Below are 24,325 nucleotides of genomic sequence, written 5' to 3'. Positions count from 1 at the left end.
CCTATTAATATTAAGTTATTCTTTCTTTCCTGGCTTATTTTTCATGTTTTAAATATTCTAGGCTGGGTGCGGTGGCTCATGCCTGTAATCCCAGCACTTTGGGAGGCCGAGGCGGGTGAATCACGAGGTCAGGAGATCGAGACCATCCTGGCTAACACGGTGAAACCCCGTCTCTACTAAAAATACAAAAAAATTAGCTGGGCGTGGTGGTGGGCACCTGTAGTCCCAGCTACTCGGGAGGCTGAGGCAGGAGAATGGCGTGAACCCGGGAGGCGGAGCTTGCAGTGAGCCAAGATGGCGCCACTGCACTCCAGCCTGGGCGACAGAGCGAGATTGTCTCAAAATAAAATAAAATAAAAATAAATAAATAAATAAATAAATAAATATTCTAGGCATTTGACATATTTTTTTAATACTCCAACATGAGAAGCATGATAATACCTGTGAGAGAATATAGTTTTTTTCCCTCTTCAGCTCCTTCTTACCTTTCACTTCCTTGGTTGGCTGATTGTACAGAACACAGAGATTTTTTAAAATGTGGTATAAGTCAACAGAAAGGTTGTGTTTCCTTTAGAAGTCTCTCTCTCTCTGCTAGTGTACACAACCCCTCCTGGATGAAACATGAATCCCTGGGGGGAGAGAGAAACAAGAAAATGACCAGGGGCCTGTGAAGATAAGGAAGATGGCAAGAGTTATCGGGAGCTCATCTGAGTGGACTACATAAAGACCAAATCAGTCCAAGACTTCTCAGGATATAATTCATTGACAGTAGAAATCTTTACACATTCTCAGCACATGTGTGATCTGCTAATAAATACACTTCCCTCCTAGCAATGGGCCTACATGCCCTCCCAAATGTTCTAGGCATAACCAGGAGATTACATTCCATTTTGTGGATGAGAGAAACCCAGGCGAAGGGAAGCTGAGTAATTTGTGCCAGCTTCCACAGCAAGAAAGCAGAGAAGGTGGGGATTCAAACACAGGTGTGTCAAACATGAAAGCACTTACAAGACGCAGTCTCTATTAAATACACACGTAGACACACAGGCACACATAGACACACACACACACCATGAAAGCATATGCTTGCCTTACAAAATCACACTGCCTTTGGGAAGGGAGAGAAGAGAGGGAGGATTGAGAAGTGGCATTTCAGGTGGATTGTGACCCTGGGCCAGCTTCCCTCAGAGGAACTGAGAGGGAAGGACATTACAGAGAGAACAGCCTGCGTAAAAGGAGTGGTGATGTGGTCAGGTTTGGCAGCATAGAACACATATTGAAGGGAACAAGGCTGGAAAGCTACACTGGGGCTGGAGGCAAAGGACCTCGAATGCCAAAGGAAGAAGTTATATTTTATTCTGCAGGCAGAGCCTTTTTTTTTTTTTGAGACGGAGTTTTGCTCTGTTGCCCAGGCTGGAGTACAGTGGTGAGATCTCGGCTCACTGCAACCTCTGCCTCCTGGGTTCAAGCGATTCTCCTGCCTCTGCCTCCCAAATAGCTGGGATTACAGGCACGTGCCACCACACCCAGCTAATTTTTGTATTTTTAGTAGAGACAGGATTTCACTATGTTGGCCAGGCTGGTCTCAAACTCCTGACCTCAGATGATCTGCCCTCCTCGGCCTTCCAAAGTGTTGAGATTACAGGTGTGAGCCACCACACCCAGCTGTACAGTCTTTTTAAAATTAATATTATTTTAATTGACAAATCACTGTATACATTTATGGAGTACAATGTGATATTTTGTTGTAGGTATACAATGTGGAGTGATTAAACAAATTAACATATCCATCACCTTACTTACCTGTCTTTTTTATGGTGAGACATTTGAAACTTACTCTTGGTTATTTTCAAATGTATGATACATTATTATTGACCATAGTCACTCTGCTGTGCAGTAGATCTCAAAACTTATTTTTCTTGTCTATTTAAATCTTTGTACTCTTTGATCCACAACTCCCACTTCCCTCCCTTCCCACTCCTCCAGCCCCTGATAACCAAATTTTACTCTCTACTTCTATGAGTTCAACCTTTTTAGATTCCACATATAAGTGAGATCATGCAGTATTTGTCTTTCTGTGCCTGACTCATTTCACTGAATATAATGTCCTCCAGATCGACCCATGTTCTTGCAAATGAGATAAAGCTTTTTAAGCCGGGTAGTAACACAAGCATTGAGAAAAGGCAACGCTGTAAATAGTAACAGTCTAATAATAATAATAATTCTCTGGGGCAGGATTTTTCAGCTTGAATAACAAAGATTATAACTCAGATGGCATCTTTAGCGATGAACTTGGTTCTATATCCAAATTAAACAATATAGTTGTCCTATATATTTTTCTTTTTCTTTTTTCTTTCTTTCTTTTTTTTTTTTCTTGAGACAGAGTCTCGCTCTGTCACCCAGGCTGTAGTGCAGTGGTGAGATCTCAGCTCACTGCAACCTCTGCCTCCTGTGTTCAAGTGATTCTCCTGCTCCAGCCTCCCAAGTAGCTGGAATTACAGGCACATGTCACCACCACGCCTGGCTAATTTTTGTATTTTTAGTAGAGATGGGTTTTCACCATGTTGGCCAGGCTGGTCTTGAATTCCTGACCTCAAGTGATCCACCCGCCTCGGCCTCCCAAATTACTGGGATTACAGGCATGAGCCACTGCTCCCAGCCTGATTTTCCTTTTTTTGTTGTTGTTATTGTTGTGTGGGTATTTGAGATTTTAAACAATGGTGAGAGATACAGAAACTCAACCCACAAACCCAAGTATATTGTTTTGGCACGCATGTCACTAGACTGGAAATGAAAGCATGGAGCTTTTATGTTTGAAGACAACAGCTGTTGTCTTTATCCAACTATCTTAAATGACAGAGCAAAAGGCAGGAAACAAGTTAAATATCCAGCACAGGGGTTAAAGTACGGTATGTCCATGTAATGGTAAATTATGCAGTTATTTAGAAAGTGATGTAGAGCTGTATGTGTTGATAGGGGAAAATGGCCACTATACATTATTATTAAGTGAAAAAGAGAATTATAAAGAGTATGAGGCCAGGCGCGGTGGCTCACACTCGTAATCCCAGCACTTTTGGAGGCCGAGGCGGGCGGATCACAAGGTCAGGAGATCGAGACCACAGTGAAACCCCGTCTCTACTAAAAAATACAAAAAATTAGCCAGGCGTGGTGGCGGGTGCCTGTAGTCCCAGCTACTCGGAGAGGCTGAGGCAGGAGAATGGCGTGAACCCGGGAGGCGGAGCTTGCAGTGAGCCGAGATTGCGCCACTGCACTCCAGCCTGGGTGACAGAGCGAGACTCCGTCTCAAAAAAAAAAAAAAAAAAAAAGAGTATGAGTAGGCCGGGCACAGTAGCTCACACCTGCAATCTCAGCACTTTGGGAGGCCAAGGTGGGCAGATTGCTTGAGCTCAGGAGTTGAAGACCAGTCTGGGCAACAGGGCAAAATCTCATCTCTACAAAAAATTAGCCAGGGTTGGTGGTGCACAATGGTCCCAGCTACTTGGGAGGCTGAGGTGGGAGGATCACCTAAGCCCAGGGAGGTTGAGGCTGTAGTGAGCCGTGTTCATGCTACTGCACTCCAGTCTGGGTGACAAAGTGAGACCCTGTCTCAAGAAAAAAAAAAATGTGAGTATATAGAGTATGGCAGTATGTGCAGCAAGAGGATGTATTGGTTGAGCCTTATGAAATTGCTGATATGCAGTAATTTCTAACCTATGAGAATGGCAATTTCATATGGTTCAACTTTTTACATATGTATGCTTGAAATCTTCACTGCTGGATACTTCATAATGGTATTAGTGAGTTTAGAGGGCGGGTATAGGAATTTTTATTTTCCACCATATTCCCTTCTTTCTGATTTATTTTATTTTATAGGATGGCTCAGCTAATCAACTCCCCTTGCTCCGATTCCACACTCACCATTTAACTTCTGGATGTAATTTTGCCTACATGCAGAGAAAACGATCACCAGCAAACATGATCATCTTGTGCTCCTGACAACTATATTTCTTGCTGTAAAAAATATAAAAAAGGTTGTTTTTAAAAAAGAATTTGGATCATGAAAACCAAATAGACACTCATTTTAATTAATTTTCCTGTTGTAAACCCCAGGTTGAGTACTATTATTGGATAAAGGCAGTGGAAGCTACCAAGTAAAGTGAGTCAGAAAGGAAAGTTTCTGGTGTTCATGAGGGTGCCAACTGAATCAATGGGTTATAATTTCACTGTAATTTTCCTCTTGTTCCACCCTCGTTGAGGTGACTCACAAGCTATAAACATTCTTGGACAATTATTTCAGGATGGCTTTGTTAGCATTGAAAGAAAACATCTTTATTTTTTCTTTTAAAAATCAGCTTTATCGAGGTATATTCCACATCTAGTAAAATCCACCAGTTTAAAATGTTCAGTTTGATGAGTTTTGAAAAATACATGTGATCATGTAACCATGACTACCATCAGGATATCATTTTTTTCCATCTCTCTAGAAAGTTTCCATGTGCCCTTTTGCAGTTAAACCTATAACCTTGCTAAATTTATTCATTCTAGTAGCCTTTTTTTTTTTTTTTTGGTAGAGCCTTTGGAGTTTCTACATAGACACTCATCTTGTCTTTGAATAAAGAGAGACTTGCCAGGTGTGGCGGCTCACACCTGTAATCCCAGCACTTTGGGAGGCCGAGGTGGGCAGATCTCTTGAGGTCAGGAGTTTGAGACCAGCCTGGCCAACATGGTGAAACCTCGTCTCTACTAAAAATACAAAAATTAGCCGGGCATGGTGGCACATGCTTGTAATCCCAGCTACTTGTGGGGCTGAGGTGGATTGCTTGAACCCAGGAGGTAGAAGTTGCAGTGAGCCAAGATCTTGCTACTGCACTCCAGCCTAGGTGACAGAGCCAGACTCCATCTCAAAAAAAAAAAAAAAAAAAAAGAGAGAGAGACTTTACTTTCCTTCTAATCTGTATGTTTTTTGTTTTCTTGCTTATTGCATTAGCTAGCACCTCCAGTACAGTGTTGAATAGAAGTGGTGAAAGCTGACATTCTTGCCTCGTTCTTGATCTTAAGAGGAAAGTACGCTGAGCTTACCAAAGTGTAGGGTCAATATTGTACCAGGTCATACTTCACACCTCACATCTTTTACTTTCCACTTAGTACTTTTCATTTCACAGTTAGTATTTTTCACCTCCCACTTACCAATTCTTTCTTGAATCCAATCTAATCAGGCTTCTACCTCTACCACCTAATCAAGATTTCTTTTCAAGGTTGCTCATCTTCTCTATGTTACTTAATCAGTTGCCCCTCATTTTCCTTGACCTATCAGCAGCATTTGTCACAACAATGACTCTCTCCTCCTCAAAAGATTTTTTTTCACTTGGATTTCCAGACATTATGCTCACCTTCTGCTTCTCGTAAAGTGCACTTAGTCTTTGTTGCATATTTTCCTTCGTCTCATGGGATATAAACACTGGGGCACTGTAGAGCTTGGTTCTGGGATCTCTCCTTTTTTTTTTTTTTTTTGAGACAGAGTTTCACTCTTGTTGCCCAGGTTGGAGTGCAATGGCATGATCTCGGCTCATTACAACCTCCGCCTCCCGAGTTCAAGCAATTCTCCTGCCTCAGCCTCCCTAGTAGCTGGGATTATAGGTAGGTGCCACCACGCTCAGCTAATTTTGTATTTTTAGTAGAGATGGGATTTCTCCATGTTGGTCAGGCTGGTCTTGAACTCCTGACCTTCGGTGATCCGCCCACCTCGGCCTCCCAAAATGCTGGGATTTCAGGCATGAGCCACCGCACCCAGCCGGGATCTCTTCTTTTTATAGACACTTTCTTTCTTGTTGATCTCATCCAATCTCTAGCTTTATATGCCATCCATACACTGACAACTTCAAAACTTTTATTTCCAATCTAGACCACTTCCTTGGAATCCAGACTCATGCCTCTAACTGCCTAGTCAACATCCCCACTTCAGTGTCTCATATGATCTTAAGCTTAACATGTACAATGTCCAACTCCCAATATTCTCCCCAAAACCAGGTCCTCCTACATTCTTCCCATCTCAGTAAATGGCAACTTGATCTTTCCACCTGCTCAAGCCAAAAACTTCAGAGACATCTTCACTTTTTTTCTTTTTTTTAGACAAAGTCTCACTCTGTCGTCCAGGCTGGAGTGCAGTGCTGCGATCTCAGCTCACTGCAACCTCTGCCTCCAGGGTTCAAGTGATTCTTGTGCCTTAGCCTCCCGAGTAGCTAGAATTACAGGTGCCCGCCGCCACACCTGGCTAATTTTTGTATTTTTTCTTATTAGTAGATGGGCTTTCACATGTTGACCAGACCGATTTCAAACTCCTCACCTCAGGTGATCCACCTACCTCGGCCTCCCAAAGTGCTGGGATTACAAGCGTGAGCCACCACGCCCAGCCCATCCTCGCTTCTTCTCTTTCAATGCCATGTCTAATTTATAAGCACCTACTATAAGCTTTACCTTCAAAACATCTTACATCTCGTTGTCTCCATTGTTTTCACTTTGATCAAAGCTACCATTATCTCTCATCTGGATTATTACAATAGCCTCCTAACCCAGGCTCCCCGCTTACATCTTTGCCACCCTAAAGTCTTTTCTCAATAGAGCAGCCACGGTGGCTTTACAAACACAGTCAGATCATATGTCACGACTATGCTTCTTGCCTTCCAGCAGTTTCCCATCTTATTCAGAGTAAATATCAAAGTCTTTGCATTGGCCAAGAAGCCCCTCCAAGATATGCTTCTCCTGCCACTAACTTCTCTGGAATTTCTCCTTTCTTTCTCCTGCAGTTAATTGCTGCTACACTGGCCCCCTTGCTGTTCTTTGAACATGGCAGGCATGCTCCTCCCTTAAGGCCTTAGCACCTGTTGTTTCCTTCATCACTAATACACCTAGATTCCTCTTCTCTGTAAGTCCTTTGATCTAGTGTTACCTTCTCTATGAGGCCTTCACTGATCTCCTTGTTTAAAATTGCACCCCCACGGCACTTTATATTCCTTTCCTCATTTCTTCCCACACATGTATCTAACATCCTAGTTTATTATAATTATTTGTTTGTTGCCCCTCACTAGAAAACAAACTCCATAAAATCAAGACATTTTGTTTATTTTTTTTTACTGCCACATGCCCACTGCCTAAGGACAGTGCCTGGCACATTGTTGTGCTCAATAAATATTTACTAAGTGAATCAATGACTAGTTTCACTGCCATATTGACTGGTCTGTTTGTACCTGTACCCACTGTCTTTGCCTGCCCTCCCATTAATCCTTTTCTCTCTCAAGTCCAGCTCTTCCTCTTGGTCTCCTGGGCCCTTCCTCTCCCTCTTCTCATCACCTTTGCTTCTGCTGTTATTGCTTCTTTTTCACCCTCAATCTCTCTGTTTCCACAATGGACTGTCTTCCATCTCAGAAAACAAGAATTCTCCTTGATACCACATTCTCCCTGAGCTCTACCTCCATTTCTCTGTTCTGCTTTATGATTCAGCTTCTCAAACAGGTTGTCTACATTCTCTACCTCTCTAACCTCATCTCTGACCACTCCTCCCCCGACTGATTATGCTCTAGGCTCATTGATGTCCTTTCTACATACCAAGCCTTCCTACCTTGAGGCTTTCATCTGCTTTCCCCTCCACACCCCACCTAGCTGCCTTAGTCTCATTCTTCATGCCTCAACTCTTTTGACAGGGCATTTTCTGACACCAGTTTCCCGTCTTCCGGCAGTTTCCATCTTATTCAGAGTAAATACCAAAGTCTTTGCATTGGCCAATGCAAGTACTTCCTACTTTATAGCAATTTTAGCACTTATCATAATGTAATTATCCTATGCAAATATTTATGTTAGCTCCATGAGAGCAAGCACCTTGTTTTGTTCACTACTGTATTTCTAGGGTTTGCTGGTGCCTGGAACAGAAGTTCATTAAGTGTTGAATGAATGAGTGTATGAGTTTCCAGTGATCTTGACTTAAAGCTAGCTGCTGACATATGCAAATAAATGCATGCGCAGTACTGCCCTTAGAAGCGCTGTTTCTTTCTTCTTCTTTTTTTTTTGAGACTGGGTCTCCCTCTGTCACCTAGGCTGGAGTGCAGTGGCACAATCATGGCTTACTACTTGGACCTTCCTGGCTCAAGCCATCCTCCCACCTCAGTCTCAGGTCCATGCCACCGTGCCTGGCTATTTTTTTGTATTTTTTGTAGAGACGGGGTTTCACCATGTTGCCCAGGCTGGTCTCAAACCCCTGGGCTTGGCCTCCCAAAGTGCTGGGATTATAGGCGTGGGCCACCGCACCCTCCTTAGAAGCATTGTTTCTAACAGTAAAAAATTGGAGATATGGTGGGGAGAAATACCTATCAATAGGGGATTGGGTAAGTAAATTATAGTACATTTTACACAATGGCACACTATTCGCTATAAGAGATGTTAATGTAGATTTATATGCATTGCAATGACGAATTGTCCAAGATCTTCTGTAAAGCAACACACAACACTCAAAACACAAGTTACTGAATGGGGTGTACAGCCAGCCCATCATCACAGAGTAAAATTTCATTCCTGTATCTTACATGTATCTATACAAAGCTAGGTACCTAGAAATTATTTATCAAAATATTAGCAGTGATTTTCTCTAGGTTATGGAGTTTCAGGTAACATTAATTTTTTTCTTAGTAGTTTTTATATTCTTTAAATATTTTATGGTTAGTATGTGATCATTTTATTTCAGCAGTTACATTTCAGTCACTTGGCCACTGGAAATTCATCACTAACCCATTCAATACTATTGAACCTCTACTCTGTTTAGGCACCACTAGACCCTAGAGCATGCACTGGTATTTCTTTCCTATGTGTTTATATACAACTTTATTTCAGAACTTTTTGGGGCTGACCACACCATCTACTTATTCTCACTTTGGAGGTAAGAATGACTTGATGAAATCAGATAGTTTGTATGGCATGTACCAAATTGGCACTTGGGGAGTTCACTGGATGTCAATTGCTTCCCTTCTCCTCCAGGGCACTATTTTTGCTGCACCCACAGTTAAATAACACTGTATCACAATGCAATCCAAGGAGCAGGAGGGAGGGTCTATTATTACAAACCATCGCTGTGGAACCAATGAACTACTGGGTGCCTCTTGATACGTCTGCCTCCTTGTATCGGATGCTCTTTGAAAGCCGAGACCAGTTGTAGACATCCAGTGAATATGGGTAAACTTGATTTTCTTTATCACAGAATAGATGTCATTTTCAAATGAAGAATCCTGGAGACCAGAGGACGTACAGCATTTAGAACAATAGACCCCATTCCAAACAAGTGTCAATGCGTTCTCTTGGCTGCTGTGGTGCGTCTCAAAATTTTCCACAGGATAGGGAATTGTATCAAGGGACATCTAGTGGTATCCTCCAATGTGGTTATTAAAGTCAAATAATATCTTTGAAGTTATCTGTATTTTTTTCATTTTTATAAAAATGGGTTTATTTAAAAATAAATCTGTAAAAGTAGAAATACATTGCCTTAAGAATCTGAATTTTGCATTCTATTCCACAGTCTCACTCTGTCACCCAGGCTGGAGTATAGTGGTGTGATCTCAGTTTACTGCAGCCTCTGCCTCCTGGGTTGAAGTGATTCTCCTGCCTCAATCTCCCAAGCAGCTGAGATTACAAACATGCACCACCACGCCTGGCTAATTTTTGTATTTTTAGTAGAGACTGGGTTTCACCACATTGCAGAGCAAACATGGCCTCCTGGGACCCATCCCTCCCATTAAGAGTGTTTCCCTAGAGAACAGGAGGTGCAAATTGGGCTGACATTCCAAAGGGCAAAATCAGCGGCAAACAGCTACTAGGTTCTTAATGTAATGTATAGTAGGTTCTGAGTGAGTAATACAGAGATAACTGAAGGAGCTGTTCATACATAGCTTCAAAAAAAAAAAAAAAAAAATGGTCCAGTAGGCCGGGTGCAGTGGCGCAAGCCTGTAATCCCAGCACTTTGGGAGGCCAAGGGGAGTGGATTACTTGAGGTTAGGAGTTTGCAACCAGCCTGACTAACATGGTGAAACCCAATCTCTACTAAATACACAAAAAATTAGCCGAGTGTGGTGGTGCATGCCTGTAATCCAAGCTACTTGGGAGGCTGAGACAGGAGAATTACTTGTACCTGGGAGGCAGAAGTTGCAGTGAGCTGGGATCACACCACTTCACTCCAGCCTAAGCAATAAGAGTGAAATTCCATCTCAAAAATAAATAAATAAATAAATAAAATAAAAAATAAAGAAAATAGTCCAATCAAACCTGGTTGTAGATGCCTATGGTTTGTGGAAACATGTATCATTATGACTGACCCCTTTATAAACCACATGTTTTTGGTATCTTAATAAAGATCAAATTCTTGACCCTTTATATTACCTCTCATGAATATTTTTTAAAGAGTTTTAAAATGTAAAATTTAAAGTTTAAAAATTTAAATGGTTATGATCCAGATATTTGAGGGCCACTGTCCCAGGCACAGTCTCACCAGCCTCCTGGGCATGGTGGCTCATGCCAGCACTTTGGGAGGCCAAGGCAGGAGGATCACCTGAGCCCAAGAGTTTGAGACCAGCCTAGGGAACATAGTGAGACCCTGTCTCTACTACTACTACTACTACTACTACTACTACTACTAATAATAATAATTAGCCAGGAGTGGTGGTGCATGCCTGTAGTCCCAGATACTTGGGGGGCGAGATTGTGCCACTGCAGTTTAGCCTATGTGCAGAGTAAGATCCTGCCTCAAAAATAAATAAATAAAATTTAAATGCAATTTAGGACCTACAAAAAAAGGCAAATCCTAATGGGAGCTTCTAGGGAATTCTGGAAGTCCAATTTAAATACGGTATACCAGATACTGTATACGAAGAGAGGAATATATGTATCAGTGACGATGATCCCCCTTTTGGTTTATTGTGTAGTATCTCACGAGCTGCTTGATCTATTCCTCCCTCTGCCTCCAGTACATACATAGTTGAAAAAAAATTAACAGAAATAATCTCCTTCTTTAAAGTCCTTCTGTGGTTCCAAGGTCCTTTACGTGGCCTATATGACCTTACCTCCTGACTCTCCTTCACATATCTGCCTCTTTTATCAATAATTTTCAAACTGTAAGTCATGGCCTATTCATGTGATTGTGAAATCAGCTTTAGTCACTAGTTATTTTCAGAGTAGTAGATAACAAAACAGAAAAGAGAATGTGTGGACCACATAGCATCATTTTGTAAAATGTAAGTTTGAACAAATATGGCCTTCTGGGAGCCATCCACATAAGGAGTTCTTCCCTAGACAACAGGAAATATAAATTGGGATGACACTCCAGAGGGTAAAATCAATGGCAAAAGGCTACTAGGCTTTTTTAATGCAATGTGGTCCTAAGTGAGCACCCAATACCAGAGATAACCAAAGGAGCTGTTTGTACACAGCTTCAAAGAAAATGATCCAGCGTATCTGTGTGTGTGTATGTGTATGCATGTGTGTACCAGCTCATGCTGGCAGATTCTATTTCTTTCTCTAGGTTATGATCCAGATATTTGAAGGCCACTGTCCCAGGCACAGTCTCACCAGCCTCCTCACCTTCCCTGCCTGCTCTTTCATAAAACTACAGGCCTCTACGCGGGCAAAATATTTCTCCTCATGTAACTGGAAATCATTGCTCTTTGTTTTTGAGTCCCCTCAAGCATGATTTCCAATGTGAAATCTTTGCTCATCTCCAGGTGATTAGCAATTAGTTACACAAACCTTTTTCACAGCCCCTTCTCTTTCCTGTAAGCTCCTGAAAGGACTGTCCATTGCCTTACTCATTTTTGTAACTTTAGTGCTTAGCATAGTCAACTAATGAGAGTTCAATAAATACAGTCATGCACTGCATAATGATGAACTGAATATATAACGGTGGTCTGGTAAGATTATAATGGAGCTGAAAAATTCCTATTGCCTAGTGATGTCACAGTGTAACACATTACTCACATTTGTGATAATGATATATGGCTGTTACCGATTTATGTATTTACTATACTATACTTTTAATCATTGCTACAGAGTGTACGCCTACTTATAAAAAAAGTTAACTGTAAAATAGCCCGAGGCAGTCCTTCAGGAAGTATTTCAGAAGGCACTATCACAGGAGATGACAGCTCCATGTGTGTTATTGCCCCTGAAGTCCTTCCCGTGGGACGAGATATGGAGGTAGAAGACAATGACATTGATAACCCTGACCCTGCGTAGGCCTAGGCTAATGTGTGTGTTTGCATGTTAGTTTTTAATGAAACAGTTTAAAAAGTAAAAAAAAAAATTAAAAATAGAAAAAATCTTATAAAGAAAATATTTTTGTATAGCTGTGCAATGTGTTTGTGTTTAAAAATAAAGTGTTATTATAAAAGAGTCAATCATGCCCCTGAAATCCCAGCTAGTTGGGGGTAGGGGACTGAAGTGGAAGGATAGGTTGAGCCTGGGAGGTGGAGGCTGCAGTGAGCCATGATTGTGCCACTGCACTCCAGCCTAGGTGACAGAGTGAGACCCTGTCTCAAAAAAAAAAAAGTCAAAAAGTTAAAAAAATTAAAGTTCATAAACTAAAAAATTTACAGTAAGCCAAGGTTAATTTATTATTGAAGAAAAAATTTAAAATAAATTTAGTGTGACCTAAGTGTACAGTAAAGTCTACAGTAGTGTAATGTCCTAGGCCTTCACATTCACTCACCACTCACTGACTTATCCTGAGAAACTTCCAGTCCTGAAAGCTCCATTCATCTTAAGTGCCCTTTGCAGGTGTACCATTTTTTATCTTTTATACCATATTTTGACTGCACCGTTTCTATGTTTAGATACACAAATACTTACCGATGTGTTACAATTGCCTAGAGTATTCAATACTATACAGGTTTGTAGCCTAGGAGGCTTAGGCTACACCATCTAGTCTAGGTGTGTATTTCCGTAAGTACACTCTATGATGTTCTCACAACGATGAAATCTCCTCACAATGCATCTCTCAGACTGTATCTCAGTCACTAAGCAACGCATGATCGTTGAATGAGTTTTTTTTTTTTTGAGACAGAGTCTTGCTCTGTTGCTTAGGCAGGAGTGCAGTGGCACGATCTCAGCTCACTGCAACCTCCACTTTCCAGGTTCAAGGCGATTCTCCTGCCTCAGCCTCCTGAGTAGCTGGGATTACAGGTGTGTGCCACCATGCCCGGCTAGTTTTCATGTATTTTTAGTAGAGACGGGGTTTCACCATGTTGGCCAGTCTGGTCTTGAACTCCTGACCTCTGGTGATCTGCCTGCCTTGGCCTCCCAAAGTACTGGGATTAAAGGCATGAGCCACCGTGCCCAGCCAATTGTTGAATGAGTTCTAAGCTCACTTAGCTGTTATTTACTTTTTAAACACTGGAAGCCTGAAAAGGAATCTCTTACAGTAAAACTTTAAAACACATTCTTTCTACCACATGGCCAGGTTGCAAATAAGAAACACCAAAAAAAAAGAAAAAAAAAAAGAAAAAAAGACATTCTGCTAAAACTTGGAACTTAATGAATTTTACTCACTACAGTTATACTCATTTTACATTAAAGTAAAAAAGAAAATAGCCAAGAGAGTAATTCATCTCCAGAAAGCAGTTTAAAGTTATTGTTTTTATTATTTTTATTTGCTACCAATATTTTTATTGTAAGAAATACAAAAGGTATGACAAATATACAAACTATTTTCTTTTTGCTTCATTCAATTTAGCTTTCACATAAGTGAACATATTGGACAGTGATATTTCAACACCAATTTTGAAAAAAACAATTAACTTCATCATCTGACAATAAATACCTACATTTTCATTCTAGCACCCAGTAAGACATCCAGTTTCCAAAGGATTATTGGTATGCAAGCCTCTGAATTTTCTGACATGTTACCTTTGCCACTGCAACAGAAACACCACTGCAGTTCTCCCTTTCCCAATAAGTTAGAGTAAGGGGCAGGCAAGAATGGCTATCTGACTTCAGAAACCCTGGGTCACAAACCATCCCTTACTTGAGCTACTTTTAAAACCAGATTAATAATAGGGTACTTAATGAAAGTTTTTGTGGTCCTTGAATGACATATTTTACATTACATATTTACCCTACTTTTCTATTCTCCTCCTCAGATGGGAAGGGTCTAGATAAACTGGCCTGTATTTTCATCTGCCTCTTGGGAAGGGAGCAAGAGCATTCAGCTCAGAGCATTCTGAAGACAGTAGCCTTATAGATAAGCTTTCTTTCTTTCTTCTTCTTTTGCTTCAAGAGGGCTTTCTGTGTGGAATGGAGGGATGGTTGCTAGAGTGAGACAGCCCTTCCCCTCTTGCTATGTCTACACCATACCTGAGGCCATTTTTCTTAGAGGGCAAAAACGTTAGAATAGGTAGGAAGGTTCTTGCTTTCAGAGAGCTGTGCTGCACCCACAGGGTGGACCCGAAAGGCCAGTGTGTTAACTCTCAATCTTGTGTACAGAGAAAAGAGAAGAAGCAACATCTGATACCAAGTCACCTGCCAACATTGTTATAAGACTGTGTCCCAGGCAGTGAATTTCCACACTGCTTCTTGGGTCTGCAGAACTCAAAGCACCAAAACAGAGCATTCTGTAGCAATATAAGCAAACGGAATGAGAATAATTATGCACCTTTAAGGAACATGCACCCTTATAAGTCTGTACCCTGATATGAAAATAGCAGAATGAATTTCAAGTATGAAGAAATACAGTAAAAGTGTGGCCTGTAGATGGAGAGAAAACAGCAGCCTGGAATGTGGTTTATATTCTTGATTAGTTTTTCTCTTGGTACCACAGCCAAAACTGAATGCTCTGTACAATGACTTGGTTTAAAAATCAAGATGCATATAAAGATGCTAGAGGCATTTCTAATGGGTGCCATGAGCACAGTCTGTGCCCAGCATCAGGAACCATCTCTAGATGAATGTGGCTAGGTCAAGTTGGGAGTGGTGGCCAGGCCCAGACAGGCACACCTGTGGTCCATGATGTGGAGGAGGATGGAGAGCACCATGTGGACAAGCCAGGATGGTAGCAGGGAACCCTTTAGTGGTAGAGAGGAAGAGATACAGGGGACAGAGATGTAGAGGTGTGGGGATGTTGGTCATCTTGGGCTGGTTCACACAGCCTAGACGAGTATCTGATATACACAATTTCTATATTTCTAGAACCATGATTTAAAACACAGAAATTAACAAGTCAAATTTCCAAATTAGATAATTTTTTTTTTTACTTTCAAAACATTTTCTATTATAAGTCAGAAGGAAAAAAGCTTACTGTGTGTGACAGTCTTCCTGAAACCTAAGAGAAAGTTTTAACCAGGCCCTATGGCTATGCAGAAACACTAATACATTTTACAGTGAAAACCTACTTTAACACATCTCAAAATGATAATCCTATAAAACTCTCTAGTTCTAATTTGCACTCTACGGGAACCAATATTTTTCTTTTCTTAACACATACTGCTCTTCTATACCAAACACTTGCCCTTTAACCTTCAGATAAAGACCTCAAACACCAAAAAATGCAACAAGCTTTTGAGGTGTTGGGAATTGTTGGTTGTTAAAATCCCTTTTATTTTATAATAAATTATACAGGCAATCCTTGCTTTTTATTACCACGCTGGATTGCTTCTGTACACAGCCAAGTTGCCTGAAGCATGGAAACTTGGACTTCTCCATCTGACACGTTCTGGAAGCCTCAAGGCACAAGCTGACAGTTCTGCTTCTACAGAAAAACTCTCACACTGCTCCCCTCTCAACAGTACTGCCTGTTCCCACTACTCCACATGACACCTACGAGGGCACTACATCACGTGAGGGAAGCTTCTTCATGAGGGCAGACAAGAGGAGGCACCACCCAGGCACCGGTCTCTGCCTGGTATCTATTCCGAGGGCCACCTGGCAGAGTTCCTAAATTAAGGCATATCTAAAATGCTTTTCTACCTTTAGTTTTTATTTTTGCTATATTTTCACACTCTACTATATGCATATTTAATAAAAACAACTACAAAGTCCTTTAATTCCTTTACATAATGATAAAACACCTAGATACCCAAAATACTACATCTATATATTCAAATCTACTAATGTTACAAATGCATGCAGCTTATTTGGGGGCTTAGTCTAATTTTTGTTTTCTTAGGTCCATCAATGCCATGATAATGAACGTTAGATGCAAAGTCCTAACACTTTCTGCCTTCAGTTGTACTTTCACAGGACTAGTGTGATTCAGAAATAAATAATATACATGAATAATAATAGAAATAATTTATGCAAATGTAGAACAACTTGAAAAAAAATTCCCCGCCTGTCAGGTGCTGTTCCTGGGGGTAGCTGATGCTATAAATTCCATGTACTAACTAATATATTTACTACAGGTAATAGGAAAACAAATGAATAAAAAGTGAGGAACTATGATATACACGTGTATATTTTTGCAAACACAGGATCAGAATGAAAAGATATATCATGCACTGGGAGGTTCAAGAAATGTATTACTGCTGGGATTTGTTTTATTATTCAGACTTTAAGCTCAAACTGAGAGTTATTGATGATCACAGGAATATTGCTAGCTGATACATATTATTGCATTTCATAAAACTTAAGATTAGAACCTTTCAAGTAAGGGTACAACGGGTATCTTCAGAACTCTAACCTAAGCACATCAACGGAATTTTTCTAGGAACCACAGAGAGTTAGAAATTAAATAATTATGTGGCTCTATGTTTGCTGATTAGTGCTACACTCATAGTTCTTGGCAGTCAATATGTAGTTATATGCCCCCTTTGAGAAAAACCTACATTTGACACTCCAAACTCCTAAAATTGAGAAAGGGTTATTTGTGTGACCAAACAACTCACACAGAAGATTCCTCTCAACATGAAAATCCCCTGCTACATGAGATAATTTGTTTACATATATTTAATTACCTAACAAAGAAAAAGAGAGAAAAGAAACTGGAAGCTAAAGACTTGGGAGCTTTTGCCAAGTGAAGACGAAACAGAAAATAAACGACTTTTCAAAACAAAACTTTTCCAGGCATATCTTTCACCATCACATATGTAGAATGATGGAAAATAAAAAAATAAAAAAGAAATATTTCCTGCAATTATACATCTTTTCTTTAAAAAAACAAAAACAAAAACTAAAACAAAAACTGAGCTTAGCGCCTGAGAGATGCGGGGTAGACAGCTTCACACAGGGCAGCTGCTACCACATCTCTTTTTACCCGAACTTTCGGAGAATTGTGTTGTACTTATTTATGCACAGAAGACACCCGTTTGCTTCTAGGGACATTTTTCTTCCTAAGATTTGCAGAACAGATGCCTCTGAGACAGCAGCGGGGCACTCTGACCTCGGAAAGCAGCCCGAGGGGCCGCACATAATTTCAGGCACCGGCAGGTGAGCGGGAGGCGGGGCCCCAGCCCGGCCACGCCCACTGCCACTCTCCTGCCAAAGGGGCGGGGCAACGAGGCAGCGCGCCCGGAAGGCTTTCAAGTGGGAGTCAAGTTTTGAGCACGAGCAAATAGGGTTCAGACTGGCCACTGTGATAACAAACCCTGGGGTGGAATTCGGCCTTTCGCATAGGGGATTTAACTGGACTCTAGTTCCTGGGAGCAGAGAGGCGAATGAGGCGGGGGATTTCTCAGCCAGTTTCTGACTGCCCCTAGTGTATGTGGCATTTTGGTTCAGTATGAATTACTGAGACTCATCTGCTTCCCACTCAGGAGGAAAGTTGGGCAGGCACCGTCGAGTGTCTGCCACTCAAAAGGAATAAGCTGCTTTCTGTGGTGCTGTGCTAAGGAAACTGAAAAATACTGCAATATCCTTCCCTACTAAATTTCAAGTGACACTGTTGTGAGGAAGGTGACCTCTAAAATTAACTTAATCATTTGGGGTATAAGAAGTCTTTAAGTAGACTTGTGAATTTAAAAAAAATATATAAAGTTGCCAAAAAACTTCAAAAGTGAAGTATGTAGACACACTCCTAAGTTGTTATGCTCATACACTTAAGACATTATTTTTTTTAATTAGAGCTTCTTATGAATTTACATTTGTGATTCCACAAATGTTAAAATTACCTGGTCTTTTGGTATTTTAGGGCTCTGTTTCAATATAGCAATTTTTCAGACAAAAGTTTTGTCTACAGAATTACTGATGTGCTACTCATTTTGCTCACCTGATCTTTAAATTAGGATTTTAAAATTTAATCAATGTTGAAAGGCCACCATGCTAGGGAATTTGAAAGCAGCAGAGAGGGTATGAGTGTTTTAACTGGGGCCACTAAAGGAGTTTTATACTTCTAACGAAACTATCCTGTTCACAGATGAGGACTGCCTTTTTAGTAAGTAAGCCTGTTTTAATCTAGAAAAGTAAGGTAATTGGGTACTTTAAAAATTTTTTCTTGACTAAATGAATGACTAGGCTTTCTTTACTTAAATGATCAAAATGGGTGTATTATCCATTCTTAAGCACAATTTATTTGCAGGCAATTGTTCAGAACCTAGGTAACAAGTAAAATATTGAAGTTACAGAACATTATAAAGACCATTAATCATCCCAAAAAACAAGTGCTAGGAAAGAGTTAAATATGCGCAGAAAAATAAAGTTAGAACGAAATCTCTTTTAGAAGTACCTCTTTAGTCTTCATCGGAATTGTTTTTCTCTAAAAGTGCCACCTTGTGGAATATACTGGAATAAAACAAGAAAGCTCATCTCAGGACAGTGTGAATGTTTAGAAAGACTTTTGCAAGAAAAGCCACCTTCCTTTCCTACCACATTAACTTCAAATTGCTGTAATAGTATTTCAGCAGATGCTTGAAAAGAGCCTATATTTATTTTCAGGTGGCTCTTGTTTTCTTCCTAAGGCTAGACAAGGTAACAATATGTTGAAGGAAGTTCACTTCTACTCATTTATCTAAACGTTATCACTTCCCGGAAATGCTAAGAAATAGGAAACATTTTGAAAAGCTGATTGGTACTTCATTAAGAAAATAAAAACCCAGAAAGGCTACTTGAGAAAAAACATGTAAAAATTGGACCCCTTCTGTTTTTACATTTCTGTTGCTTACAAAGGTCAGAAGATAGAGAAGCCAAAGGATTTTTGGTTTATATTCTGAAAAAGTACAAGATAGAAATGCTTGAGATATAGGGACGTATTAAAATTGGGTTGTGAATTGCATTGATATAGAAAGGGAGTCAATAAGAAATGAAAATGCTAGTTTCTCATGCTTTTGAGGAAAACAGCATTTCTAATTACTCTAAGGACTTACATTTCTTGGCACACTTCGGTAGCCTCAATAAGTTTTTCCACTGTGGAGAAGGAACATGTAAATATCTCCCTAATTATATACCCAAATGTACTTAATGGACATGATAAATGGTTTTGGGTAAGGTTCACAATTTTCCAAAAGTATTGGTGGCATAGGAAACACATGCCTTTTAAAAATTTATTTTTATTTTTACAATGAACATTCTTAGGCATGTGTAAGAAGTATTGCTTCATGTGGTTGCCTCTTCCTTTGAAATGAGAAAAAAAGTACAGATAATTTAGTTTGCTTGAGACAGCTTCTCCATAACATTTGTTTTTGACCTTATTAATCCCACAGTTGCCAGATGACCTTAGTATAAATTCTTACAGTATATTTGTTCATAAAGAATATATCCTTCAAAACATATATAGCTTTGAAACTACCCTTTAAATACCTTCATTGTCTCCAGAATTTCCTTTATCTATTGCCCACTGTTTTATGAATAATTTTTAAAGCCTTAGAAATCATACAACATCTTTATCTGTCACAATGTGAAACATGCATTCTTTTGAATTATATAAATATCTAAGAGTTTATAATAACATTCCAATATTTTCTTTCCAAGGTAAATATTCTGTAGTTTCTATATTAACATAATTAAGTAGTTATGGTGGCATATTAACTTTTAACATTATTTTTTCCTAGACTCAACTATGCAATTAAAGCCTGCTTTTGGAAAATGTAAGACACTCTCATGTGCTTACCATAAGAATAGTCAAATTGTCACTTAAAAGAAAAGCAATATTTTAGACAGAAGAATTTTAATATATTTATGATATTAGGAAGCTTACATAATTTAATTTCCACAATGGAACAATAATGGCCATTACTGACTTTAATAGGCACCACTTTTAAAAGACAGCTACAGTTTCTTAAACACTCACTTTAAATACATAATTTAAAGTTCAAAATGTTTGGTACTATTTAAGAGTTTTCTCATCAAGATGGATAGTACCACATTCTGGAGAGTCAAACTATACATTTCTCTATAGAAAAGAAACATACTTTATTTAAGATAGGAACATCTTGTGCCTTCTAAAGCTTTCATTTTTATTTAACACAAAGCTGAGATTCTATTCTTAGGTGAATAATTTTCAACTATTTTTAGTTAAGTCACCTGGGGCTAAATGAAAAGTCTGCCATTCACAGTGTGTGCTTCCTGAGAGAAAATCATGAGAATACAGGGGGCTGAAATGGCCCCAAGCTTTCTTCCAAAACAGGTTCTTTGCACCTTGAGTTCCCATCCACTTCAAAGGAGGGACAAAGTGGGAGGCTCCAACCCATTGGGTTCTTACAAGTGCTTAGAAATTGTATTTTTAAGATTAGGTCCTTTTTATCACCCTTTGCCATGGGACTTCTTATGAAAGCTAAATGGACAAGTTTCTCTTTTTCTCTTTTTATATGTAGGTTGTTTTGACTCCACCCTGTGCAACAGTTCCCAAAATGCCTGAGCCGCCAGAACCAAACATCAAACAGAAACTAGCAGGGACATTCTTGTACTGGTCCTACTATGAAATTCAAACATGATTTCAAATCTGTCACAATATTTTAACTTGCTATGAGCTGCTTCGGTGTAATCTTGGGGCAATATGCCCTTTTCAGTTCACCACTGCTTAGCTTTTGGCAAAGATGTTTGAAACCATATGTTACAGAAGAATAAGCTGTAGTCACTAAGTTCTTACTCTACTATCTGCTTCAAAATGCCCTAACGGCAAGACTGCTTGTGTTGGATCTGGATTTCAGAAATGGCGAATCTGGACATAAAATACATAAATCAAGAGAGTATTCACTCAAATGCAACAACTACACCGATGGAAGAACTGGGGACAGATTTTTACAAAGTTCAGACAGGCTGAGATGCCCTTTCATTCTGTGTCATCAGAAGATAATTTGCCAACGATTGAATGCCAGAATGTTTGTGCTTTAGTTTTTCTTTATAAGCACTGCCTAGAAATGAGTCAAAAGCAGATGCTAGGAATAAAAGTTGAGCTCTCTACTCATTTAAAATTCTAAAGAACGCTGAAAAATTCCAGTTCAGAACAGCTGCATTTTTCTTGAGTGAACTTATGAAAACACTTTTACAACAGCAAAAACTAAAGCTATGTTCACGCTAGCCATGAATACTAACCAAAAAGCTCATGACAAATCAGTGCAGTGAGTTTTTAAATTCAATTTCTACGCCCTAGCAAAAATGTCTTTGTATTTTGACCCTCGATCAAAGGAAAGGCGGAACTCACTTTTTCATGTGAGACTTTGAGTAGACCTGACCTTGAATGCTGTGGATTCATTATATCTCAAGCATTTATAGTACTGACAACACCTAATCAATGTTGTCACGATGAAAGTAGAAAACATTTGTATGGCCCATCTCCTTTATTATCTTGCTCTAGAAAACAATGTTCCTGTTCCTCAAGCTACTGAATTACAACAATGTTAAGTAGTATAGCAATTAAAAAAGAACAGTTCCCAACCCCAAAAGCTCTTCAGGAGAAACATCTCCTAGTTTTTTCTCTTGTTCAAGATAGTCATATATCACATTAAGCTGCAAAGAATTCAGTACAACTTAATAATGCATAAACATCATCTGAATTATTTTCTGAGTGCAGCAACCTCCATTCTTTGAAAATCCTAACTCTAAACATGATCTAACTGTTGCATGATCAAACTGTTGCATGCACTCTGAGTCAGAAAGCACAGGTGGCTAAACTTTCCAAAAGATACTTTGTGTCCTCTAGTTACTAGAGCCAACTGAGCACTAAATCTCTTATAAGGCAGAGATGGTATGAAATATAAAGGACTGTAGGGAAAACAGTAAGAGAAAAAGGAAAAGCTGTTTACAATGCCCAGGCCAGGCTGGCTCTGTAGAGAGCAGGAGTGAGCACAAGGCACTAGAAACAAGCACAGCCTGGGGGATGGAGAAAAGATCATTTGATAGAGTAAATGTATGGCCCTAAAACATATCTAAAGACATACCCTCAGGTAAAGACACTGAAAATATCTTCTACAAAAATGTAATTCACAAAGTAACAGTTTATAGCAATCTGTGTGCTGGTGATAAAACAAGATCCTACTCATTATTTAGGTAACAAAAGTGAACACCAGGTAGAAGGACTGCATTAGAGAACATATGTGACCCTGTTAGGTTTGCAGAATTGAGGCCATAAACCATAATCTGAGACTGCAAATTTATGAAAGGTTCATTGAAAGCAAGCAAACAGGTGGTGCATGGGAACAGCTTAAGCAATCTGTTATTAGTTATACAACGGTAGCAATATATTTCAGAAGTGCTGGGAGATAGACAAGATGGATATTTTGCCAACAAGGCAGTGTGTGGCAGAAAGTACAGTGTAATAGATGAGGAAAATTTCAAGGCCACTCCTGTCTCTAGTTAGAGAGAGAACTACTCTCCAAACGACAACAGGAAAGAGTTTCTGACAAATTCCTAAAAACAAAATAACAACAACAAACAACAACAATGACAACAACAACAAAAAAGTAAAGGGAAGAAAGGAATTTCAAACCAGGAAATAAAGGCTTTCTATTTTTTTTTTTTTTTAAATCTATCTGAGGTACACTCCCTAAATCTATAGCAAGTAATAAAAAGCTTACAGGCTATTTTCCAAAAGAAATGATAAAGCATGATATCATACAGAAGGTTAAAATAGACTTACAACAAGTAAATTCAGCGTTTTGAAGACTAAATAGAATGCATGCACATCTCTTAAAATATACTAGAATTTTTTCTCCTTTTTGCTGTGTGTATAAAACTTCATCGTTTACTGCTAGCAAATTTACTGCTTTTGGCCAGAAAAGAAATGCTGAGGACATGGGGTTAACTTTCTAATTTGAGAAGACTATTTTGGTGAATCACCTTCAGTGAACAAATGCCTGTTATTTACAGATCAGCTTGAGTCTTTAAAATTGAATCATTCTTGTCGTTTACAAAAAGTAACACTTTAAGAGATCACAGAATCTCTCTCTCACATACACACACACACACACACGCACACACACTCAAAAGTACCAAATCAGGCCCGGCAGCTGCAGAGAGATTACATCATAACTCAGCTGTGCCTGGATTACCCACTCCACACTGGCAGCATTCAAGGTTAGAAAAATCAAATGGCAGCACAATTGGTCAGCAGCTTCTCTTCTTCTGGAATTTTTCCAGGTTCTTGAAACAAACAGACAAACAAACAAACAAACGAACATAAAGCTGCAATCACTCTTGCATTGATTTCAAAACAGTAAACTAGGCGGTTTCCTTGGAGAAGCAGAGCCTGTCCAGAAGACAGCAGCTGGAAGGCCTCCAGATAGCAATCCTCCACAGCTCTGTAGGGCTTGCTCACGGGGACCCATAAGCCACCAAGGGTGTTCTCCACAGAATCAGCTTAAGGCAGCTGCTGAGGCCTCAGGCTGTATTCAGCTCCGAGGTGTTCTGGCTGGGCGGCAGGTGGGAATCCAGGTTTTCTCTGCACCTTTCCAGGTCCTGGAAGTATGGGTGAGACAGGGCACTGTAGGCAGATATTCTTTTGGCTGGGTTAAATGTCAAACACTTCTGTAATAAAGAAAAAAATAATTGGTTGATATACAACACATCAATGTAAATAATGTACTTACAGAGTTATCCCTTTATTCACTGTCATATGTTAAGCGCATCTGGAGTCAGAATGAGTATTTATTTAAATGGACACTAAATAATATGGAGACAGTACTCATATATATCCCTAATGTATAAAATGCCCCTCAGGAGAAGACCCTTTTGGGTGCCTATGGACTGTTTCCTGCCCAGGATTTCTCTCTAAGCCATTAAAGTATGCATATAACTTTATTTAGTAATTCTTCCAGTGCTAGCAAACTTAGCGCTACAGTCAGACGCTTCACCGTAACTTCTTATCCTGCCTCAAGGCTACACCACTCAGAGGCAGGGATATCTTCCTTCTAATTAATACCAAGGTGCCACACGGCTAGTA

At 39.7% G+C, this 24,325-nt stretch overlaps 1 protein-coding gene across 3 annotated transcripts in view; it reads right to left on the bottom strand.

Moving 5' to 3' along the window:
- Positions 1-13,644: 13,644 nt before the first annotated feature.
- Positions 13,645-24,325, bottom strand: part of CDK6 (cyclin dependent kinase 6) — a 235,912-nt gene continuing 225,231 nt past the window's right edge. For all 3 annotated transcript variants that reach the window (XM_055272710.2, XM_063636345.1, XM_063636344.1), the window contains one exon: positions 13,645-23,910. In XM_055272710.2, coding sequence (XP_055128685.1) covers positions 23,764-23,910 — 147 coding nt within the window. In that variant the 3' untranslated portion in view covers positions 13,645-23,763. The remainder of the gene's footprint in view (positions 23,911-24,325) is intronic.

Source organism: Symphalangus syndactylus, chromosome 3 (genome assembly GCF_028878055.3).
Source record: "Symphalangus syndactylus isolate Jambi chromosome 3, NHGRI_mSymSyn1-v2.1_pri, whole genome shotgun sequence".
NCBI classification, from domain to species: domain Eukaryota; kingdom Metazoa; phylum Chordata; class Mammalia; order Primates; family Hylobatidae; genus Symphalangus; species Symphalangus syndactylus.
The sequence above is the reverse complement of the archived record's forward strand: the minus strand, read 5'-3'. Positions and strand labels throughout refer to the sequence as shown.